The 19,069-nt window shown below is 42.8% G+C and overlaps 1 protein-coding gene across 18 annotated transcripts in view; it reads left to right on the plus strand.

The window, feature by feature from the left end:
* Sema6d (semaphorin 6D) overlaps nucleotides 1-18,820 on the plus strand; it is a 546,498-nt gene extending 527,678 nt beyond the window's left edge. For 3 of the 18 annotated variants that reach the window (XM_076929654.1, XM_076929655.1, XM_034495187.2), the window contains 18 exons: nucleotides 4,723-4,885; nucleotides 5,289-5,400; nucleotides 5,938-5,998; nucleotides 6,118-6,180; nucleotides 6,285-6,386; nucleotides 6,619-6,709; nucleotides 7,153-7,272; nucleotides 7,947-8,035; nucleotides 8,733-8,950; nucleotides 9,061-9,192; nucleotides 9,516-9,671; nucleotides 9,752-9,925; nucleotides 10,653-10,793; nucleotides 10,891-10,968; nucleotides 11,320-11,420; nucleotides 11,778-11,834; nucleotides 13,285-13,452; nucleotides 15,091-18,820. In XM_076929654.1, coding sequence (XP_076785769.1) covers nucleotides 4,777-4,885; nucleotides 5,289-5,400; nucleotides 5,938-5,998; nucleotides 6,118-6,180; nucleotides 6,285-6,386; nucleotides 6,619-6,709; nucleotides 7,153-7,272; nucleotides 7,947-8,035; nucleotides 8,733-8,950; nucleotides 9,061-9,192; nucleotides 9,516-9,671; nucleotides 9,752-9,925; nucleotides 10,653-10,793; nucleotides 10,891-10,968; nucleotides 11,320-11,420; nucleotides 11,778-11,834; nucleotides 13,285-13,452; nucleotides 15,091-16,379 — 3,261 coding nt within the window. In that variant the 5' untranslated portion in view covers nucleotides 4,723-4,776 and the 3' untranslated portion in view covers nucleotides 16,380-18,820. Of the gene's footprint in view, nucleotides 1-4,722; nucleotides 4,886-5,288; nucleotides 5,401-5,937; nucleotides 5,999-6,117; nucleotides 6,181-6,284; nucleotides 6,387-6,618; nucleotides 6,710-7,152; nucleotides 7,273-7,946; nucleotides 8,036-8,732; nucleotides 8,951-9,060; nucleotides 9,193-9,515; nucleotides 9,672-9,751; nucleotides 9,930-10,652; nucleotides 10,794-10,890; nucleotides 10,969-11,319; nucleotides 11,421-11,777; nucleotides 11,835-13,284; nucleotides 13,453-15,090 lie in introns of those variants that run through there. The other 15 variants (XM_076929663.1, XM_034495192.2, XM_076929660.1 and 12 more) reach the window with 11 other exon arrangements.
* The last annotated feature ends 249 nt before the right edge of the window (nucleotides 18,821-19,069 follow it).

Here is a 19,069-nt window from a genome sequence, read left to right on the forward strand (position 1 = left end):
TTTCCTGGCTACCTTGTAACTTTAAGTAGACCAGACTGGCCTCAATCATACAGATCTACCTGTCTCTGTCTCTCAAGTGGTGACATTAAAGATGTGCGCCACCATACCCACCTATACGATTGTTTTCTTTAACATATGCTTGAAAACTCTAATGTATAGTTTATCTGTTTTATTTTGTCTCCACATTGGATTAGAATGTCCAGTAATGGGTGTTTGACACTGAATATTGTATAAAAAATTATTTTGGGGTGTCTAGATGATGTTACTTTTCTCACGGGTAAAGTTTCTTGTTGGATAACAAAATTTTTCCCAGGGCAATGAAACATATTTCACTTCTCACCCTAGATAGGGAATCCGCAGTAGATCAAAGCGTGGTTACCACCGAAGTCCAACTCGGTGAACCAATGGATTTTATGGTGAGTGGTTACTTTCAGGAGCAGGCATGACTCAAAGACAGTATCACCAAAGCCCCCAGCATGGACTCATAAAAGCTGGGAACCTGGAGCTCACTGCACAGCCTGCAGACAGCTCAAAGTGTTGGAGAGTGGCCTTTCCAGGTACCTTAGTTGATCTAAATTTCTTCCAGGTGGATCTTCTTGTCTGAGAGTCTTCTGTGTAGCTTTTCACATCTCTGTCTTTGTTGCTGCTGGGCTGTTTCCTCAGAGGAAACAGAGAAAGGGAGGCAGGAAGGGAACTACTGAATCTAGTCAGTTTCAGGGAGTTCTGGAAGCTATTTGTTGGTGGTGGTGTTGGTGGTGGTGTTGGTGGGGAGGGTTATAGTGGTAGTGGGGGTGGCGGTGGTGGAGGTGGTTACCTCCCTGCTTCAGGAGTTCCTCTGCAGAATAGGATGTTTTAATCTCAGGTGAGACTATGACAGTATCACCTTATCTTTCCTTGGAAACAGGCAGGGTGGAAGAACTCTACAGCTGTCAGTCTGGAGGTTAGATTGCTGAAAGTTGTTTTGGATTCGTCTCCTTCTCTATGATGCAGAGCTATAAACGATGGGCTTTTGATATTTACTTATGGCGATCTTTCATATATATTACTCTTCAGACTGCCAGCGATACTATCTCTTTCTACTTGTGTTCTCATTTGTATAGACCTTAAGACTTGGCCAGTCTGTAGGGTAAGATCAGGCATGACTGTGGAGCTCAGTCCTGGCATTCGTCTTCTGTGAACACTGTCGCTCAGGCACTGGGGTTCTTCCTGGGAGCTCCTTTTAAGAGTGCTTTTTTTTTTTTTTTGACTCAGTGATAATGTAATAACCAAAATGTGATAAAATATGCTTATCCTGTGTCACCATTCCTTTTGACTGGATAGAGTAGCCCCACAGAGATGCCCTTTGGTTAAGCTGGAGGAACTGCCCCTTCTCCAGAGTGGAGGGTCAGCACTTCTGAAACTGGACCTTGCCCTGAAGGAAGCCCCCATCATGATGATGAGGGTGAAACAGCGAGTTTTGCAGACAGTCCTGCCTAGCAGCAGCTGCGGATAGGGTGGCCTTCGAACATTTGTTGCCTAACAGGATGAAACAATAAGTTGCAATATTTACTTTAAAAGCTGCTAGAATTTGGCCATCAATCAGGTTGTTTTAGATATCTTCTATGAATCATTTTATTTAATCCCCAGAGGGCCAGTGAGATAGTAAAGACAATTGCTTCTATTTTACATTTGATAAACTAAGTCAACTTGAAGTCCACACTCTGGGAGTAAATGTCACAGACAAATTTTAGCTTTTTCTATCTCTCGGTTGGCATCCTTTACCATGGTTGGTTTGACTCTTGGCTTGCTCAAATCACCTAACTAGTGTCCTGATTCCATCAAGCCTTAGAGTCCTTCAGCTCGTCCCCAAGGAAGCCAGACATGGTGCAATGCATCTCTAACCCCAGCACTTAGGAGTCTGGAATGTGAAGCCAGCCTGGGAGACACAAAGTCTCAAAAATCTTAATAAACTGAAAGATTTCTATGCAGATCAACCCTTTGTTTGGTGCAGTTCTCTCATGGATTTTCAGATTATTTCTGTATGCACACACGTGTGTGCATGAGCATATGCGCTGGCGCGCACACTCGCGCACACACACACACACACACACACACACACACTCCCTTAGCTCTGCTTTGTTATGTGTACAACAACAAATACTTTCCATTTGTAGCATCAATAACCAAGTGGTATCTTTTTTAAATTAAGCTTTCTTTGTAGACAGGAGGCAAATTGGTGGTGGGCTTTATTTATGAAGGATAAGGTTAGTTATAGGCAGGGTATGGAGAGAAGTGACTTACTTACATGTCAGAGATGATACAGGATTTCACAGCTCAGCCATAGCTAGGGGCTAGCTGTGAGTCAACATGACCTGGCTTCAGTTCTTGTGGATGTGGGTTGCTTCCGGTGCTGGGACACATAGATGCTGCCTGGCTGATGTGAGCCGTGGAAGAAAGCCTCACAGAACTTTCTGTTCCTGTGCACGTATTTCCACATTTCTTTAGGAGCAATGAGTGTTTGAGATCCTTTTTCATGATTCTGGGCAGAAAGAGCCAAGTGACTTTCCATCCGGAAGATGCAGTTTGGGACCAATGCCACAGGCAAACTTGGTGCTTAGAGCACATTAGTCTTTTTAGGCTGCTAGAACTGTCTAGGGTCTGAACAAACAGAAAGCATTAGGAGCAAGACAGGGAAAGGCTGCTTTGGAAGATGTGGCGAAGTGGTTAAGGGTACGTTGTTACAACTGAAAACACAGAAATACTAGGACAAATTAAAACATCTAGCCATGGAGTTGGGTTGGTAAAGTTCTTAAGAGAAGGTTTGATAAGTAGATATCAGCTATAAAGTTTATTCTATACGTAGTCCTTGAACATTTTTAAATAGCCTTTTATTTGCAAGAAAAGATGGACAAATTGCCATCGTTTTTAGCTCATCTTTTCACCAGACTTTGTTCAGACTCTTGAGGTCAACCTGGCCGTCCACGGTGCTAACTTTGCTCAGAATCTACTGTGCGTTTCGTTCATTTTTATCTTGATAAGTGCTTTTTCCATATTTTATAAATAAGGAGTCTGATTCTCTTAGAGATTGAAGCCCATTCCCAGGGTCCATTAGCCAGCAGTGACAGAGTTCTGTCCAGTTGTAAGCTCGTTTGCAGAGTGGTGCCATTTCTGCCCCATCTTATGTTGCAAAGCATTTTTGTTTATTAACTTAACTGCTATTACCTATCAACAGAGATTTTATAGAAACGTTATTCTCGCCATATAAAACTAGGCCTATTTTTTAAAAACACAGCTTTACCGTATATGTTTGGCTTACACTTTAGTTCAAAAGAAACTAGCATGTGCAGTGCATGTTCACATTTTTTAAATTTACTGAATGACTGTATTCTCCAGGATTTGAGATGGCTATTTATAACTTGCTCCCGTGGTTCTTAGGTGTACAGACAGAAGCTATTGTGTGAATCATTGACAGTTTTAGTTGTGTAAAGACGGCCTTGCTGGAGAGCAGCACCCTTGGAATCTCACAATCGTGCCTCTCCCATTGGCCCAGAAAACTCAATTCATTTTTTTTTTCAATGAGTTGCTAACATTTACAGATCTTTCAACTCTCTTCTCATAGTTTTATTGGGTTATTGATCTACAGTAACTGTACATATTTAATGCGTGATTTAATATCTGTGAAACATAACTTCATTAAAAATGAAGAATACAGCCATTTCTCTCAAAAAGTCTCCTTGTAATACCATCTGTTTGAAGGTAAAAGGCCCATTTATTTCCTGAGTCTAGTTTGGAGCAAGGAGTCTGGTCAGGGACTCAGCTGACTGATCTAGACTCCAGCCTTGCCCTAAAGGCATCATGAAAGTCAGAGAGTGAATTCCTTCTTTGGGCCAGCCCTTAGTTTTCCCATTTAACAAAGGAAGGTGTTAAGCATGAGGGTCCCCAAGGACCCCTACAGCTCAAAAAAAAAAAAAAAAAAAAAAAAAACCAATAAAGCTAAGAGGGCAGTGTACTCAGGGTATTGGTTTGGGTCTGAATGGTTTTATGTTCGAATTTAGGTGTCCCTAGAGTCCGGGTACCAGCTGGCCTAATCTTTCACTCCCGGCTTTACTGAATGGTTTTCACGGAATCATTTTATTTCTTTTCAATCCCTTTCATCCTAATACAAGGTCATTGACCTCTTTTTCACATTGGTCTTCAAAACATCTAATCCAGAATATTGAACTGTGACGTGGGCGATACTAGACCTGCAGCAGCTGGATCTGGATGCTAGACCCTCTACAGTAACAGTGGCTGAGGACAAGGTCATCAGCTCTGGCTTTTCAAGGCAGTTTGGATCTTTGGTGAAAGGAAGAAGCATGTTGTGTCTCTGTGTTTCAGGACTGGGGGAAGGGATGCAGATTGGAGTTTAATTAAAATTCTCATCCCTTCTTTGCCCACTTCCTTGCCAAGTTATCAGCCAACACTTCTGTTTGGGGTTCTGGTGATTTTGCTGTGATGACACAGAGTTACCTCCAAAATTCTGGCAAACGTGCCTAAAGCATCAATATGCTCACCAGGTGCTTCATCGAGGCCTGGCTCGGTGCTGCCTTTTGTCTGTTCTTGCAGACACCTGTCTGCCACTGCCAGGACTCTTGATAAATAGAGGGCTATAGAAAGAGGTGGGCAAAAATTTGAACCGGCTATAAACGAGAAACCAATTTCACCATGGCATAAAGGTTTTTCCATAATGCTTTTGTCTTCTAGGTAGCTAAGCAGGACTTCTGAGGCGGGGGAGCTCAGATTTCTTCTTGGCCAACCATGAGGTTCTTTCTGCTTTGGTTCTGCGTGCTGTTCCTTCTGGTCTCCAGGCTACGGGCAGTCAGCTTCCCAGAAGATGACGAGCCCCTTAACACTGTTGACTATCACTGTAAGTCACCCAAAGCCATTTCCTTGTTTACAGAGGAAGCCTTTTGTTTGTCTTTTTCTATGTCTATTCATTTTTCAGCATCAGAGACAAATTTTAATATGTCTTTACAATGATTTGCACATTAAATCATCCGCAGTCTTTCCTCGGCTGTGCAGAAACTGAGCCAGTTCTGTTGGGCACCATCCTGCAGCAGCCCAGACACAGAGATTATATATTTTCAGTGAAAAAGAAAAAGACCATTTGCTGACAATTCTCCATCTTTTACTAATTTATATTCAAGACCTTAAGAGAGGAATTTAGTTAAAACCCTTCCTACAAGTACTATATACAGCTAATCAATGCTGGCCATTGATTATTTCGCTCCGTAATCCTGACTGATGGTTTAGCCCATTTTTACTTGCAGATTCAAGGCAATATCCGGTTTTTAGAGGACGCCCTTCAGGCAACGAATCGCAGCATAGGCTGGACTTTCAGCTGATGTTGAAAATTCGAGACACACTTTACATTGCTGGCAGGTAATTTTCCTTTCGTTGGTTTATTAGATTAAAATTCTTTTCTCTTGTGGTGCTTGCATTAATGTGTCTAGTTCATGAAAAACTAATATGTGATTGTGATCAAAAACTGCAAGTAGCCAAAAATACTCTCATAAAGAGAGTGCTGGGTACCAGGACAGAAAACAGAGTTAAAGCCTTCAGTGACACATCCAGAAATCACACATCATTATTTTGTCCCAAAGCAGCAGGGTAGGGGAGGTGTCTTTCTTTATTCTTTCCTAACTTAGAATTTTTCAGGCAAATATCAGAAAGATGCCTGTGCTTCTGCCCAGTCAGTTTGCCCCAAGCCTGGAGAGAAAGGCTGTGCTTGCCCTGGCTGCAGTGATGCACACAAGGATCTCGTTAATGAGAAAGTACACTGTTCACTTTGTTCAAGTCACAGAGAAGCCACATGATCTTCAAAACACAATAATGGCAGATCTGTAAAGGTGAAATAAGAAACAGCATATAGTGTTGATGCGTTCACAGGATATGACTGAACTGCCTTGTTTCCAACAGGGATCAAGTCTATACGGTGAACTTAAATGAAATCCCCCAAACAGAGGTGATACCGAGCAAGGTGAGCAGCTAGCTACAGAGGGCGAATGTATCCGCACTCCCCTGAGCTTCAGAAACGCCCGATCCCCACTCAAAGTGCGTTCATTAACACTGAACTTTGATCTTACTTGATTAATCTAGAAGCTGACATGGAGGTCCAGACAGCAGGATCGAGAAAATTGTGCTATGAAAGGCAAGCATAAAGTGAGTGCAATGGATGGGGCCTACCACAATCCCTCTTGGTGGCCTTGCCACCATGACATCACCATAGGAGATGTCTGACAGCCATGTAATTATTTTTTCTTTAGGATGAATGCCACAACTTCATCAAAGTCTTTGTCCCAAGAAATGATGAGATGGTTTTTGTCTGTGGTACCAATGCTTTCAACCCAATGTGCAGATACTACAGGGTAAGTATGGTTTGTATGATGAATTACTTTTCTCCTCAACTAAAATTTCCGTCACTGGTATGCTGTTGGAGTTGAACTTTCTCTGCTGTAACCAAGAGATTTGTTATATCTCTGTTATAAGAGAATATAAAAGAATCCCTCAAATAGAACTTCAATATAAATAAAGCAATATTGCCTTCAAACAAATACATTGAACAGATGTGACACAAGCAACTTTTTTTTTCTCTTGCAGTTGAGTACCTTAGAGTATGATGGGGAAGAAATTAGTGGTCTGGCACGATGCCCATTTGATGCCCGACAAACCAATGTTGCCCTCTTTGCTGGTAAGAAGCTAGAGTGAATTGGATATCAGTGATTAATGATATTGAAGGTGCAAGAGAATTTAAAGGAATACAAAAGCTCAGGCCTTAGATATAGAATTTGACACAAGCATTTCAAAGGCTAAAGCCTATAAACAAATTATTAAGAAGAATATGTGAAAAAAAACAACAGATGTATCTCAGTGATAGGTATAAGTATTCTTATAGGTGGCTCTGTCATTAACTAAGCCTCTGACCCTGAATACGTTGCTTAATTTTGGGTGCTTAGATCTCTCACCTGTAAAATTAGGTAATAATCATAGGACAGCCAGTTAGAGGTTGAAGGTGAGCACCAGTGTAGTTTCTTGCATAACTAATGATGCCAGGTGAAACACTGCAGAGGATAGCTGTGCTAAAACACCATAGGTAATAATGGTTATTTTACCAAATTATAACTTTGGTTTCAGATGGGAAACTCTATTCTGCCACAGTGGCTGATTTCCTGGCCAGTGATGCTGTCATTTACAGAAGCATGGGCGATGGATCTGCCCTTCGCACAATAAAATACGATTCCAAATGGATCAAAGGTACCTGAAGGAGCATTGGCTTGGGGTTTGGAGGGAGAGTTAGAAGACTTGAGTGGGAGCGGCAGCCAAGGTCAACAGGAAGTTCAGAGCATAACTTCGCTCATCTAGAATAAGTACATGGTGTTTTGCTTATTAAACTGGACATTGGCAGGGAATGAGCGGACTAATTGACATGTCGGGGAATAAGTTAGTCGAGGCAGTTCTGCAAGTGGCCAGAGTATATAGTGGCCTTGTGTCAAATTGTCTAACTCCAAATGCTTACAGTACTACCCTCCCATACACAACATTTCCTTCCTATATACATCTACCCATTTTGGAACTTTATTAGTGAGAATTGATAAGTTTATATCTATAGAGTCATCTTGTTCATTAAATTCTGAAAATCAAGGGTTTAAAAAAATTCTCAATATGAGATTTTCTTCCCTAGTTAACTAGGTTAATGAATAAATCTGTTGAAACAAAGACCTTTGCCGCAGCTCAGTTCCCTGCAGGCCCTTTTCTTTTTTACAGTCCATTAGCTGACTTTAAAGACACAGGCTCTTGAAGCTTGAACACACCCATACTGGGACTCCTTAAAATCACTGCTCCAAGTGGAGTTACGCAACAGAGCTGGCAGTTGGGGGCGTACACTAATTGAATCATCCTTTAAGAATGGGTTGTTTTCAATCTTTCAGAACCACACTTTCTTCATGCCATAGAGTATGGAAACTATGTCTATTTCTTCTTCAGAGAAATCGCCGTGGAACATAATAACTTAGGCAAGGCAAGTATATGTGTTTGATGTGCACTGTGGACTTAAACTGAATAAAATCCCACCCACTTCAGAAGAGTGGCAAGTGCTCTCCTGTGTTGTTTCAAAGGGCTCACTTCTGTGGAATTGGGTTGCTGATGGTACCGCTAACTGCTGGGAAACACCTCGCAATGCCCCGAGTAGGAACAGCTGCCTTCTCGGGCTTTCAAAAGCTTTCATATTTTTATTTCTATCACCATAGAAAGTGGAGGCCTTTTTACTCTTTAGAAAGCCAGTGATGGTCTCATCCTTTCCAGTGTCAAAGGCAAAATGGAGAATGGGAACCCCTGTTCAATTTGGAGTATTTCTGTAAAAGCCCATGTGCTCCTTAAGTATTGCAGACTCTTACGACCACATTCAAGGACTGCACATTTTATTAATAATATGAGAAGCAATAGACAAAGTTAGAGGCAGACGCACAGGCATGGTTTTCATTCAGTCAGGAAGACAGAAAGCTCAGGTCTCAGGGAGCATGTTTGGCAGAGTGAGAAAGACTCTTCATGCATTCTTACTGCGTGGCAGTACAGAGAGGAGGCGGCTTGTTCTGAGCCAGACATCTCTTTTCATTTGTTTCCTTTGGTTTCTGTTTGTGTCTCTCCCTTGAGTGGCAGAATCTGGTTGTGTTCTTCTGTGCTCACAGTCTCATGGCTTGGTTCTTGTCTCTGGGCAGGCTGTGTATTCCCGCGTGGCTCGCATTTGTAAAAACGACATGGGTGGCTCACAGCGGGTCCTGGAGAAGCACTGGACTTCCTTCCTAAAGGCTCGGCTTAACTGCTCGGTTCCTGGAGATTCCTTTTTCTACTTCGATGTTCTGCAGTCTATAACTGACATAATCCAAATCAATGGCATCCCCACTGTGATTGGGGTCTTCACCACTCAGCTCAACAGGTGGGAGCAAGCAGAACTCGCTGTCCTCCCACAGGGGCCCTGTGCTCTCTGTGAGAACTGGGCATGGCCCCAGCCATTGGCCTCGTCCTCATGAGTGTCTCATTTTTCAGCATTCCTGGTTCTGCCGTCTGTGCCTTCAGCATGGATGACATTGAGAAAGTGTTCAAAGGGCGGTTCAAAGAACAGAAAACCCCAGACTCTGTATGGACAGCGGTTCCTGAAGACAAAGTACCAAAACCAAGGTAAAGAAAAGAGGCAAAGGTTTTTGTATTGAACATCTTCCCTCCCCTTGTGAACATTGGCACCATCTTCTATCCATCTGTCATCCAACCTCCCACCCCAGCAGGCATCCCTCTGAGACAGTCCTCACAAAGCCAGTTAGTGTTATCCTGTTACGCCCTGGGCATGTGGCTGTGCAAAAGCCCATGGATTTTTGGGAAATGACATTACTACCCGAGTTTTTCGGTCCCTCCTTCCTCTCTTAACCTCTTCTCTACAGAATGCATGCTTACTCCTTAAATCCAGTATGTAAGAGAATGATCGAAGCTTGCTGTTTTCATTTCAGGCCTGGCTGTTGTGCCAAACACGGCCTCGCGGAAGCTTACAAAACCTCCATCGACTTCCCAGATGACACCCTGTCTTTCATCAAGTCCCACCCACTGATGGACTCTGCTGTCCCACCCATTGCAGACGAGCCCTGGTTCACAAAGACTCGGGTCAGGTGAGACCGTAGGTCATCTACTTCCATCCTTTTCTCTTGTCACGGGCCTCCTGATCTGACCTGCCTCTTTCCTCTGCTAGGTACAGGTTGACAGCCATCGAAGTGGACCGTTCAGCAGGGCCATACCAAAACTACACAGTCATCTTCGTTGGCTCCGAAGCTGGCGTGGTGCTTAAAGTTTTGGCAAAGACTAGTCCTTTCTCTTTGAATGACAGTGTATTACTCGAAGAGATTGAAGCTTACAACCCAGCCAAGTAAGTATGTTTTGGAAGAACTCTCTTTAGCCCTGCTCAAAAAATGACCGGTGTATATCTATCTCATCTGGCCATTTTTCTTTCAGATTTCTAAATTAGTGGTGCCTTTTACAGGTTCCATTTGGGTTTTATTTCTTCTTTATTATTTACCTCCCCCATTGAAAGGCTTTTCAGATGTGTTTGTTTTTGTAAGCCCACTGGGGCCAGGAGGGCGAACAGCTGATGAGTTTAAAATAAGGCATCCCTCCCTCCTCACCTGTGAAAAATGAGAACATTTTAGCACTGTCTTACCTTGCAGATCTATTCTGGGATGCTGCATGTGTCACAGTTGGTCGTAAGCATGCGCACAGAGAGTATACTTAGAGTTTAGCGAGATAGTTTGGACAGTTAAAACACATAAGGAGTGAGCGAGGGAAGTTGAATACACGAGACACCCAAAGGCCTTTAGCGTGGGAGGATTTAAACACATTAGAATGTCATCTCTCTCATTTTCTAGAGCCTAACAAGTCTTCACAGCTGCAACCCCATTCAGCCAGGAAAGCAATTTTAAAGACCCTTTGTCCAGCTTGAAATGTAACCATCTACACAAAAACATAGAGCTATATATCCCATAATTATTATTTCTCAAATTAGACACATGGTTTGGTTGGCTGCCAACTCATGCCTCTTGTATAGTTGGTGCAGGCTTGACTTCAGTGTATGTCTTCAAAATGTAACCACCAAATAGGTGCAGTGCCGAGACTGAGGAGGACAGAAAGGTCATCTCATTACAGCTGGACAAGGATCACCATGCTTTATATGTGGCCTTCTCTAGCTGCGTGGTCCGCATCCCCCTCAGCCGCTGCGAGCGCTACGGATCCTGTAAAAAGTAAGCGTCCATGTCCTCATTCATTTCTGCTCGAGCACTGTCATATCCTGTGCTGATGAGAAAAATCCTCATTACGGTCTGTTCGGTTTTTCTCCAGGTCTTGTATCGCATCACGTGACCCATACTGTGGTTGGTTAAGCCAGGGAGTTTGTGAGAGAGTGACCCTGGGGATGCTGTAAGTATGCTGGACCACCTAGCCGTTTTCTCTCAGGGTATGGACAGCTTAAAAACAAAATAAATTCCCAGCTGTACTGCTTTTCTTTTCAGTCATTTCTTATTCTGGTGTGGGGGAATTTTTTAAAAAAGAAGATCTAAAATTTGAAAGATAGATGAGATTTAGATACAACAACCCTTGAGGGCAATAGATTGTGAAGAGAAGACATTTTATTCTCTTAGGCACCCTAGTTAAACTAACAAGTAATTTCATTGGCAAGTGTGTTGAATGGTTAGTGTGCTCTCTCTGCTTACTCTCACTAACCAGTCTGTGTTCTTGGCTCTGTCCTGGTTGTCCCTTGTCCCTATGAAGGCTGTTAACTGAAGACTTCTTTGCTTTCCATAACCACAGTGCTGGAGGATATGAGCAGGACACGGAGTATGGCGACACAGCCCACCTAGGGGACTGCCACGGTAAGACAGACGCCTCCCTGCCCTCCAGCTGTTCCTCTGGATCACATCTGCACGCTAACATTATTTTACAACCAGCCTTTATAATGACTAGGGACACATACCACCTAGCACTTAGCGTAAACTTCGCAGAAGCTGAGCTCTTTGGTCATGGGGGTCCATTAGAAAAGATTCTGAGCTTTTCTTTTCCGTCGCCATTTGCACTTTTGTAAACAAACAATCTAGAGAAGGTAGCGTAACCAGTAGACTTTTAGTTTGTAGTCTTTTCTTTGGACTTTTTTCTATTACTTGGAGTTCATAAACTTTTTTGCTTTCTTTCCGTTACTCTTCACTGATGACTTGTTCCTTTGATCCCTTTAGAAAGTTTGCCTACTTCAACTACACCAGATTACAAAATATTTGGCGGGCCAACATCTGGTTAGTTTTTTTTAATTTTTTTGAATTAACAGTCTTTTCTTTCCTTCAGTTCAGCATTTTCTGCCCCTCTTCCCCCCTCCTTTTGCGCAGTTTGGCAGCCCTTCATTTTTCTGCTTTAACTCATAACCCTCTGAAGGTCCTGAGAGATGTTTTCTTAGCCCTCCACCCGTGTGTAGCATGGAATGGTTCATCATTGACCAAGGCACATCCTTAAGGAAAGTCCAGTGGGTTGACATATTCTGCATTTCAATTGCACGCCGGCCGCCCAGCTTCCTTCTCTCGACCCTTTGCATTGTGAATGCTCCCTCTGGCCATCTATAGCACATGGATGACAGAATTGCATAATTTTCCCCTTCTCTCCCCACCTTTCATACAAACAAGGAATGAACAATACACATTTTACAAAAATGTGTATTTCTAAGTTGTAAAGATCTCTTTTGAATGTTTCGTGGCAATCCCAGGAATCTCTGAATGTTGTGTTCTCAGTGGCGTGAAAGAAGCTAGCTTCAATTGAATGAAGCTGGATTTTGATGTACAAAGATGTACAGTGGGGTCTCCATGCACATCTGTCTGTGTTTGTTTAGAAGTCTCTTCCTGTAACTATTGGATCGGTCTATACCGTGTCTAAAAGCATATGCTTATATATTCATGGAAATCTACTAGGTTAAAGCTCGCAGTCGACACAGAAGGGTTCAGTTGTTCTTCAACTATGCTGCGTCTAGGGTTTACATCAGTTTCATCCCTCAGGGGGGAGAAAAGGATGACCTATCTCATGTATCCCAACATCCTTATTCAGTGTATAAATACCATTGCTTGCGCATGAGTTACTGCTAACTCTTTGGAAGAAACTCCCCAGGCATTTCGGAGAACACAGCAAGGTTTGTGCTGCACTGTGGATGGAGTCTCTCAGTGCATGGGGAAACCTACAAACGGACAGAGGCTTTGGGGAAGCAGAGTGGCGGCCTCTTAGGCAGAACAGGTCTATCAGGTCAAAGATCAAGTGTTTACTTGGACCAGACCAGGTATTTTCTAAATGTAATTCCATTATAACTTCTCCAGGAAAGGAAAGGGTATAAAGACCGCAGCCATTCACAGAGGTCCTCTGTACATCACACATTACAAACAGATTAAACTGTCCTGAGAGTGAGCTGGAGAGAGCCAGGGTCAGCCTAAGTTGGGGCTTGCGTTACATTTCCATGAGGAGGCTTCTGTAGAAATATTCGTGTGTCTTTTACTTTCGAAATCTGCATCATGTATCGCCATTGTCAACTTTTAGTTTTTACTCTTCTCTTGCAAGAAAAAGATTTGGTCTCATTCCCTCAAGGGGGCTTTTACAAAATTCTAGGACAGGATTTCTGAGAACGTGTACTTGACTTTCAAATGCAAGGAAGCAATCAGAAAAGTCTTCTTGACGCTAGCCATGTTAATGGACATCTGTTTGCCACCACAGACATGGAGGTATCCTCATCTTCTGTTACCACTGTGGCAAGTAGCCCAGAAATTACATCTAAAGTGATTGATACCTGGAGACCTAAACTGACGAGCTCCCGGAAATTTGTAGTTCAAGATGACCCAAACACTTCTGATTTTACTGATACTATATCAGGTATCCCAAAGGGTAAGGCCTGGCCAGGCACTTCATCTCTGACTGCATGGAAACCTGATCCCTAGCCTGGCTCCCAGAGGTGGAACTTAGTAGAACTGCAGTCCCACTGGCCACAGTGACTTTGCTTTCCTGTGGTTTAAGTCTGAGTGCATTCCTGCCCAGGACATGGCTCCTGAGACAGCCACTTAGACAGTCTAATCTGTGTTGGTTTCTGCCTGCACATGCTGAGAGCCTGATGACTATCAAAGGATTTTAAGGGTCACCCTCTCAATATCAAAAAACAAAAGCTCGCAGATGACAAACACCTGTTACCAAATATTCTATCTAGGAGGCTGTCTCAGCCCTTCTTAGCTTCATCTGCAGATGTAATGTGGAAAGGATATGCAGGGTGACGAGTTGTCCGAGTGCCACAAGTGGCAAAGTACGGCATAGTGCTTGTCTGCAATGACTGCGTTCAGCCCATAATAGGTGAAGTTAAAAAGCTGTCTGATCAATTTGCTTGTAAGATCTAATACTCTAGAAAAAATGTCTGTCCCTTTGTGTATATGCTATGGTATCAGGTTTCCAGCCAGTTCTTATGGCACTGCCTTGTCATTTATGATTTACTTCTGTTGATTTTGTTTTGTTTTATTTTGTTTATATTTTCATTGCAAACAATTTTATAATCATTATTTCTGTTTTGATTTCTTCAGTAATACCATTTCTTTGTTCTTTTCTCTCCTGGTCTTCACAATACCATTAAATTCCACAGCTTTGACAACTGATTGAAACCAACTAATATTCAAGGGCCTTATTACTAACTTAATATCAGAGAACCTTCCCAACCCCTCTGACTCAGTTATTCTAGGATATCTGTGTGTATAACATATAACAGACTTGAATACCTCTTAACCTAATATTTCTCTAATCAATTATTAGATGTCTGTGGTTGCGTTAAAATTTCCAATAATTACAAACTAACTCACTCTTCACTTTCTAGGTCTAATTTAAGTATTTCTCAAATGCCTCCAGATAATTTAAGGATATTCTTAAACTAATATGTAGGTAATTTTTTTACACTGTCCAGTTTTCTTACATAGTAGATACTTCATGAATATTTCATCCCAAGATGAAATTTCAAAATAGACCGTGAGAACAAACGCACAGGTGTATATTTGTATTTAACACTGACCAAGTACTTGCTTTTAGTTTGTGATGAGTTACGTTTTTGTCCTGGTTAACACAACTGTATTAGCATAGCTATCTGAGCGTGATGTGTGTTTTTGTTAATTCAGACATTTCCTTAACCCCAGCAGCAACTCTTTAACCCTGGTTTTAGAATGAGGTGAGCATCATAAGGTACATGTTTTCTGAACTGTTCTAACTCTGATTTTTAGATAGAAACTCTTAAAATTCCTAACAACTGCTTAAGAGACTGGGTGAAAGGAGAGAGAAGTATTTACCAAGAACTTGTGCAGCAAGCATACATGTTTCTGGAAATTTTATTGTGACTTCGGGGGGGTTGGAATACTGTGAAAGTTTGGTATCTATTTGCTCCTGTAAGCTAGGCATATGCAGAGTCTGAAGGTAGTATTGATTCAGTATAAGCTGTTTCATACTTAATATAGTTTTAAAAGCACTTCATTCAAAGTCTTCACATGTCTGTTGCAGGTGTACGGTGGGAAGTCCAGTCTGGAGATTCCAACCAGATGGTCCATATGAATGTCCTCATCACCTGTGTGTTTGCAGCTTTTGTCTTGGGTGCATTCATTGCAGGAGTGGCTGTATACTGCTATCGTGACATGTTCGTTCGCAAGAACAGAAAGATCCATAAAGACGCAGAGTCAGCCCAGTCATGTACAGACTCCAGTGGAAGCTTTGCCAAGCTGAACGGCCTCTTTGACAGTCCTGTCAAGGAATACCAGCAGAACATTGATTCTCCTAAGCTCTACAGCAACCTGCTGACCAGTCGGAAGGAGCTGCCACCCAACACGGATACAAAATCCATGGCCATGGACCATCGAGGCCAGCCTCCAGAGCTGGCTGCTCTCCCCACACCAGAATCCACACCTGTACTCCACCAGAAGCCCCTGCAGGCCATGAAGAGCCACTCTGAGAAGGCCCACAGCCATGGTGCTTCAAGGAAAGAACACCCCCAGTTTTTTCCTTCCAGTCCTCCACCCCATTCCCCATTAAGTCACGGGCACATCCCCAGTGCCATTGTTCTTCCAAACGCCACTCACGACTACAATACATCCTTCTCAAACTCTAATGCCCACAAAGCCGAAAAGAAGCTTCAGAACATCGATCACCCTCTTACAAAGTCATCCAGTAAGAGGGAACACCGGCGTTCTGTGGATTCCAGAAATACCCTCAATGATCTCTTGAAGCATCTAAATGACCCAAACAGTAACCCCAAGGCCATCATGGGAGAAATCCATATGGCCCATCAAACCCTCATGCTGGACCCAGTGGGACCAATGTCTGAGGTCCCACCCAAGGTCCCTAACAGGGAGGCATCTCTATACTCTCCTCCCTCAACACTTCCCAGAAATAGTCCAACCAAGAGAGTAGATGTCCCTACCACTCCTGGGGTCCCAATGACTTCTCTGGAAAGACAAAGGGGTTATCACAAAAATTCCTCCCAGAGGCACTCTATATCTGCTGTGCCTAAAAACTTAAACTCACCAAATGGTGTTTTGTTATCTAGACAGCCGAGTATGAACCGTGGAGGATATATGCCCACCCAAACAGGGGCGAAGGTGGACTATATTCAGGGGACACCAGTGAGTGTTCATCTGCAGCCCTCCCTCTCCAGACAAAGCAGCTACACCAGTAATGGCACCCTACCCAGGACGGGACTTAAGAGGACACCATCCTTAAAACCTGATGTGCCACCAAAGCCTTCCTTTGTTCCTCAAACCACATCTGTCAGACCACTGAACAAATACACTTACTAAGCCTCAAGTGTGCTATTCCTGTGTGGCTTTATCCTGTCCCTGCTGTTGCGAGGAAGCTGTGAGGGTACCTTAAGATGAGATACCTGCTTGTATTTTAAGAGAAACAAGTAGCCAAAGAAACTCTGTCACTTTGGTAACACCAGAACTTGCCACATGTAGCTACTACAGCAAGGCTTCTGTGTACTTGCCGGAAACGAAGGGAGGTCCTGCTCATTCCATTTCTTTCGTTTGAAGCCGAAGGGATGTGTAGCCTGGAGGGGCTCCCTTTACCAGTATAAAGAGCTGACACAGTACTCAGAAGACTGAACAAATACTTGAAAATGGGTTCAATGTAGACTGCCATTCTGTGTGGTCTTCCCATTAAATGTGAACATTTTAATATGTATGCATTCACCTTGCCTCTTGCACAAATGTCAAAATGGAAAGATGGGAATGTCTCAAAACAAAATGAGCTTGGAGATTACCAAGCAGTTTGCTGAAAAGTCAATCTTTGACCCAAACTGTAGCATTTTTTTTCCAAGTGTGGCACTGTTTTTCTTTTTCCAATGCCACCAACAAACTGTGTTAAGAGAGGGGCGTGTCTGTGTGTGTGTGTGTGTGTGTGTGTGTGTGTGTGTGACAGAAAGAGAGAGAGAGATAGAGAGAGAGAGAGAGAGAGAGAGAGAGAGAGAGAGACCTACCCATTAGGATTTATTTAGGTGCCCATTGCATCTTTTGTACTATGGAGTTGTTTACAGTAAGCATGACTGAACAAGAACTAACATCCTCCTATACCGGTCCATCGTGTTCGGCTCCGATAAGGAATAGTCAAGGCTTCTTTGACTGTCAACATAACCTGTGTGGTACCCAGTGTCAGAACATTTACGAGTTCTAAGTAATTTTGTGCTGCTATCCATCAGAACGTCTATTCCAGCCTTGCCAGCTTAAGAAGTTAGAGAAATTAAGAGGTATCCTTGATGTATCTATCAGTATTCAGTAGTAACACTTACCTGTCCACTGTGAATCAAAGCCTGAGGCACGCTACTCAACCTTGGACACACTTACAAGCGTTTATTTCCATTGTCTTATTTTATTTTCCATGTAGTAAAACTTTTCCTCTCTTAACTCCTCCTACCCCCAACCCCCAAGGCGAAAGAAAAACCAAAAGTAGGGCAAAGGAAAGAGACAGACAGAAAAGGAATTACAGTTGGCTTAGCAGGGAGGGTCTGTAAAGCTCTTAGTGGTCCTGGCCTCCCTCCGTGTTCTGCTCTGTGAGGATTTTTCTCCTGAGTCATGCAGGCAATGACATTGAACTGTAAATACCACATGTGAGTTTACCTGGATCTGTGCATTTTGTGCCTTATTCACGCGAGTGGTAGAAGTATGTTGAGTGTTCCCACTACAGAGCATCATTTCCCATGTGCCACTTGTAAATGTTTTGCAGCCAGCACCTGAAGACTTCTTCCAGTCATAAAGCAACCTAGAGTGATTTGTTGTTGAACAACACCGCGCCCCCCCCCCTCCAGGATCAGAAGCAGCATCCAAGTTTGCCATGATAAACATTCCACCCCCACTGTTCTGATAATGTGAAGTCAGATGAGGGTTCCCAGGGGACATGGCACCCGCAGAAACCATATCTAGAGTCATTTCTGTGTAGCTTGGCAGAGCCCACTGATGGCTGAAGGTGTGTAGCCTACTGACGACAGCTTTGGTTAACCCATCGCACATCACCCAGTCATTTACCCAACCTAATCTGGAAATTTCCACAGCCGAGGAAGGCTCCTGAGCCAGTCATGCAAAGTTAAAGCGATATCTTGGGACAGTGACGGTGGTATGCATTACTTGGGGGAGGATGGGGTACAAAACACCAGATCTTTTTTTATACAGGATGTAGGATACTGACGCAGTTGATCTTTTCCTTCAAGAACATTCTTTTCTATAGAAAAATGATTCCCTGTGTTCTCTTGGAAGCTCCAAAGCTGAAACACTTCAGCTTTGCAACTAAAAATATTACAGTTTAATAATCAATTAAACCAACCAACAATAAGCACTACACATCTGCCACCAACAACGTTGATTGCATTTACCTACCAATATTAATCCCAGCGTGGTAACTCTGTGTGACCCCCTGATAACACTTTGTAACATTGTGCTGCCTTAGAGTTTGTACTGTGAGTTCTATCAGTATTTATGTTGAAATTTCTAACATGGATTCTAGTCTCTATTCTGTTAATTTAATTTTAAATGCTTTATCCATTTGTGCAAAGGTAAACACAGATTGTATCTTTTTTAATGGTACGGCATAAAAAAATAACCCTAAAGTGAAGTGGCTCTATACTGTTTTATAGAGTACTTTAACGTGTATAGATATCTTGTAAACTTGTATTGTGGATGTGTAAATAATATGTACTTTGGGTTTTTAACACCGCATGTAAAGTCAAAATAAAATATCCAAGTCATTACATCTTGCCTTTTGACATTAAGAGGTTTGCGCTGCATCATACTTTTATGCTAGTCATGCCATATTTATTTCAAAGTCTAAGAACATATTCTTCCCTTGAAATATTTGTTACCTGGTCACATTATGCTCCATTGTCTCCTTGGAAGACTATCGTTGAAGGCTGGAGCCGGAAATAAGACAGGCGGTTCAGAAAGTCCCATGACCTATAGCCCTGCACCACAGCCAAATGCTTATCTTGGACCTTGATCAA

Source organism: Arvicanthis niloticus, chromosome 2, assembly GCF_011762505.2.
Source record: "Arvicanthis niloticus isolate mArvNil1 chromosome 2, mArvNil1.pat.X, whole genome shotgun sequence".
Classification (NCBI taxonomy): Eukaryota; Metazoa; Chordata; class Mammalia; order Rodentia; family Muridae; genus Arvicanthis; species Arvicanthis niloticus.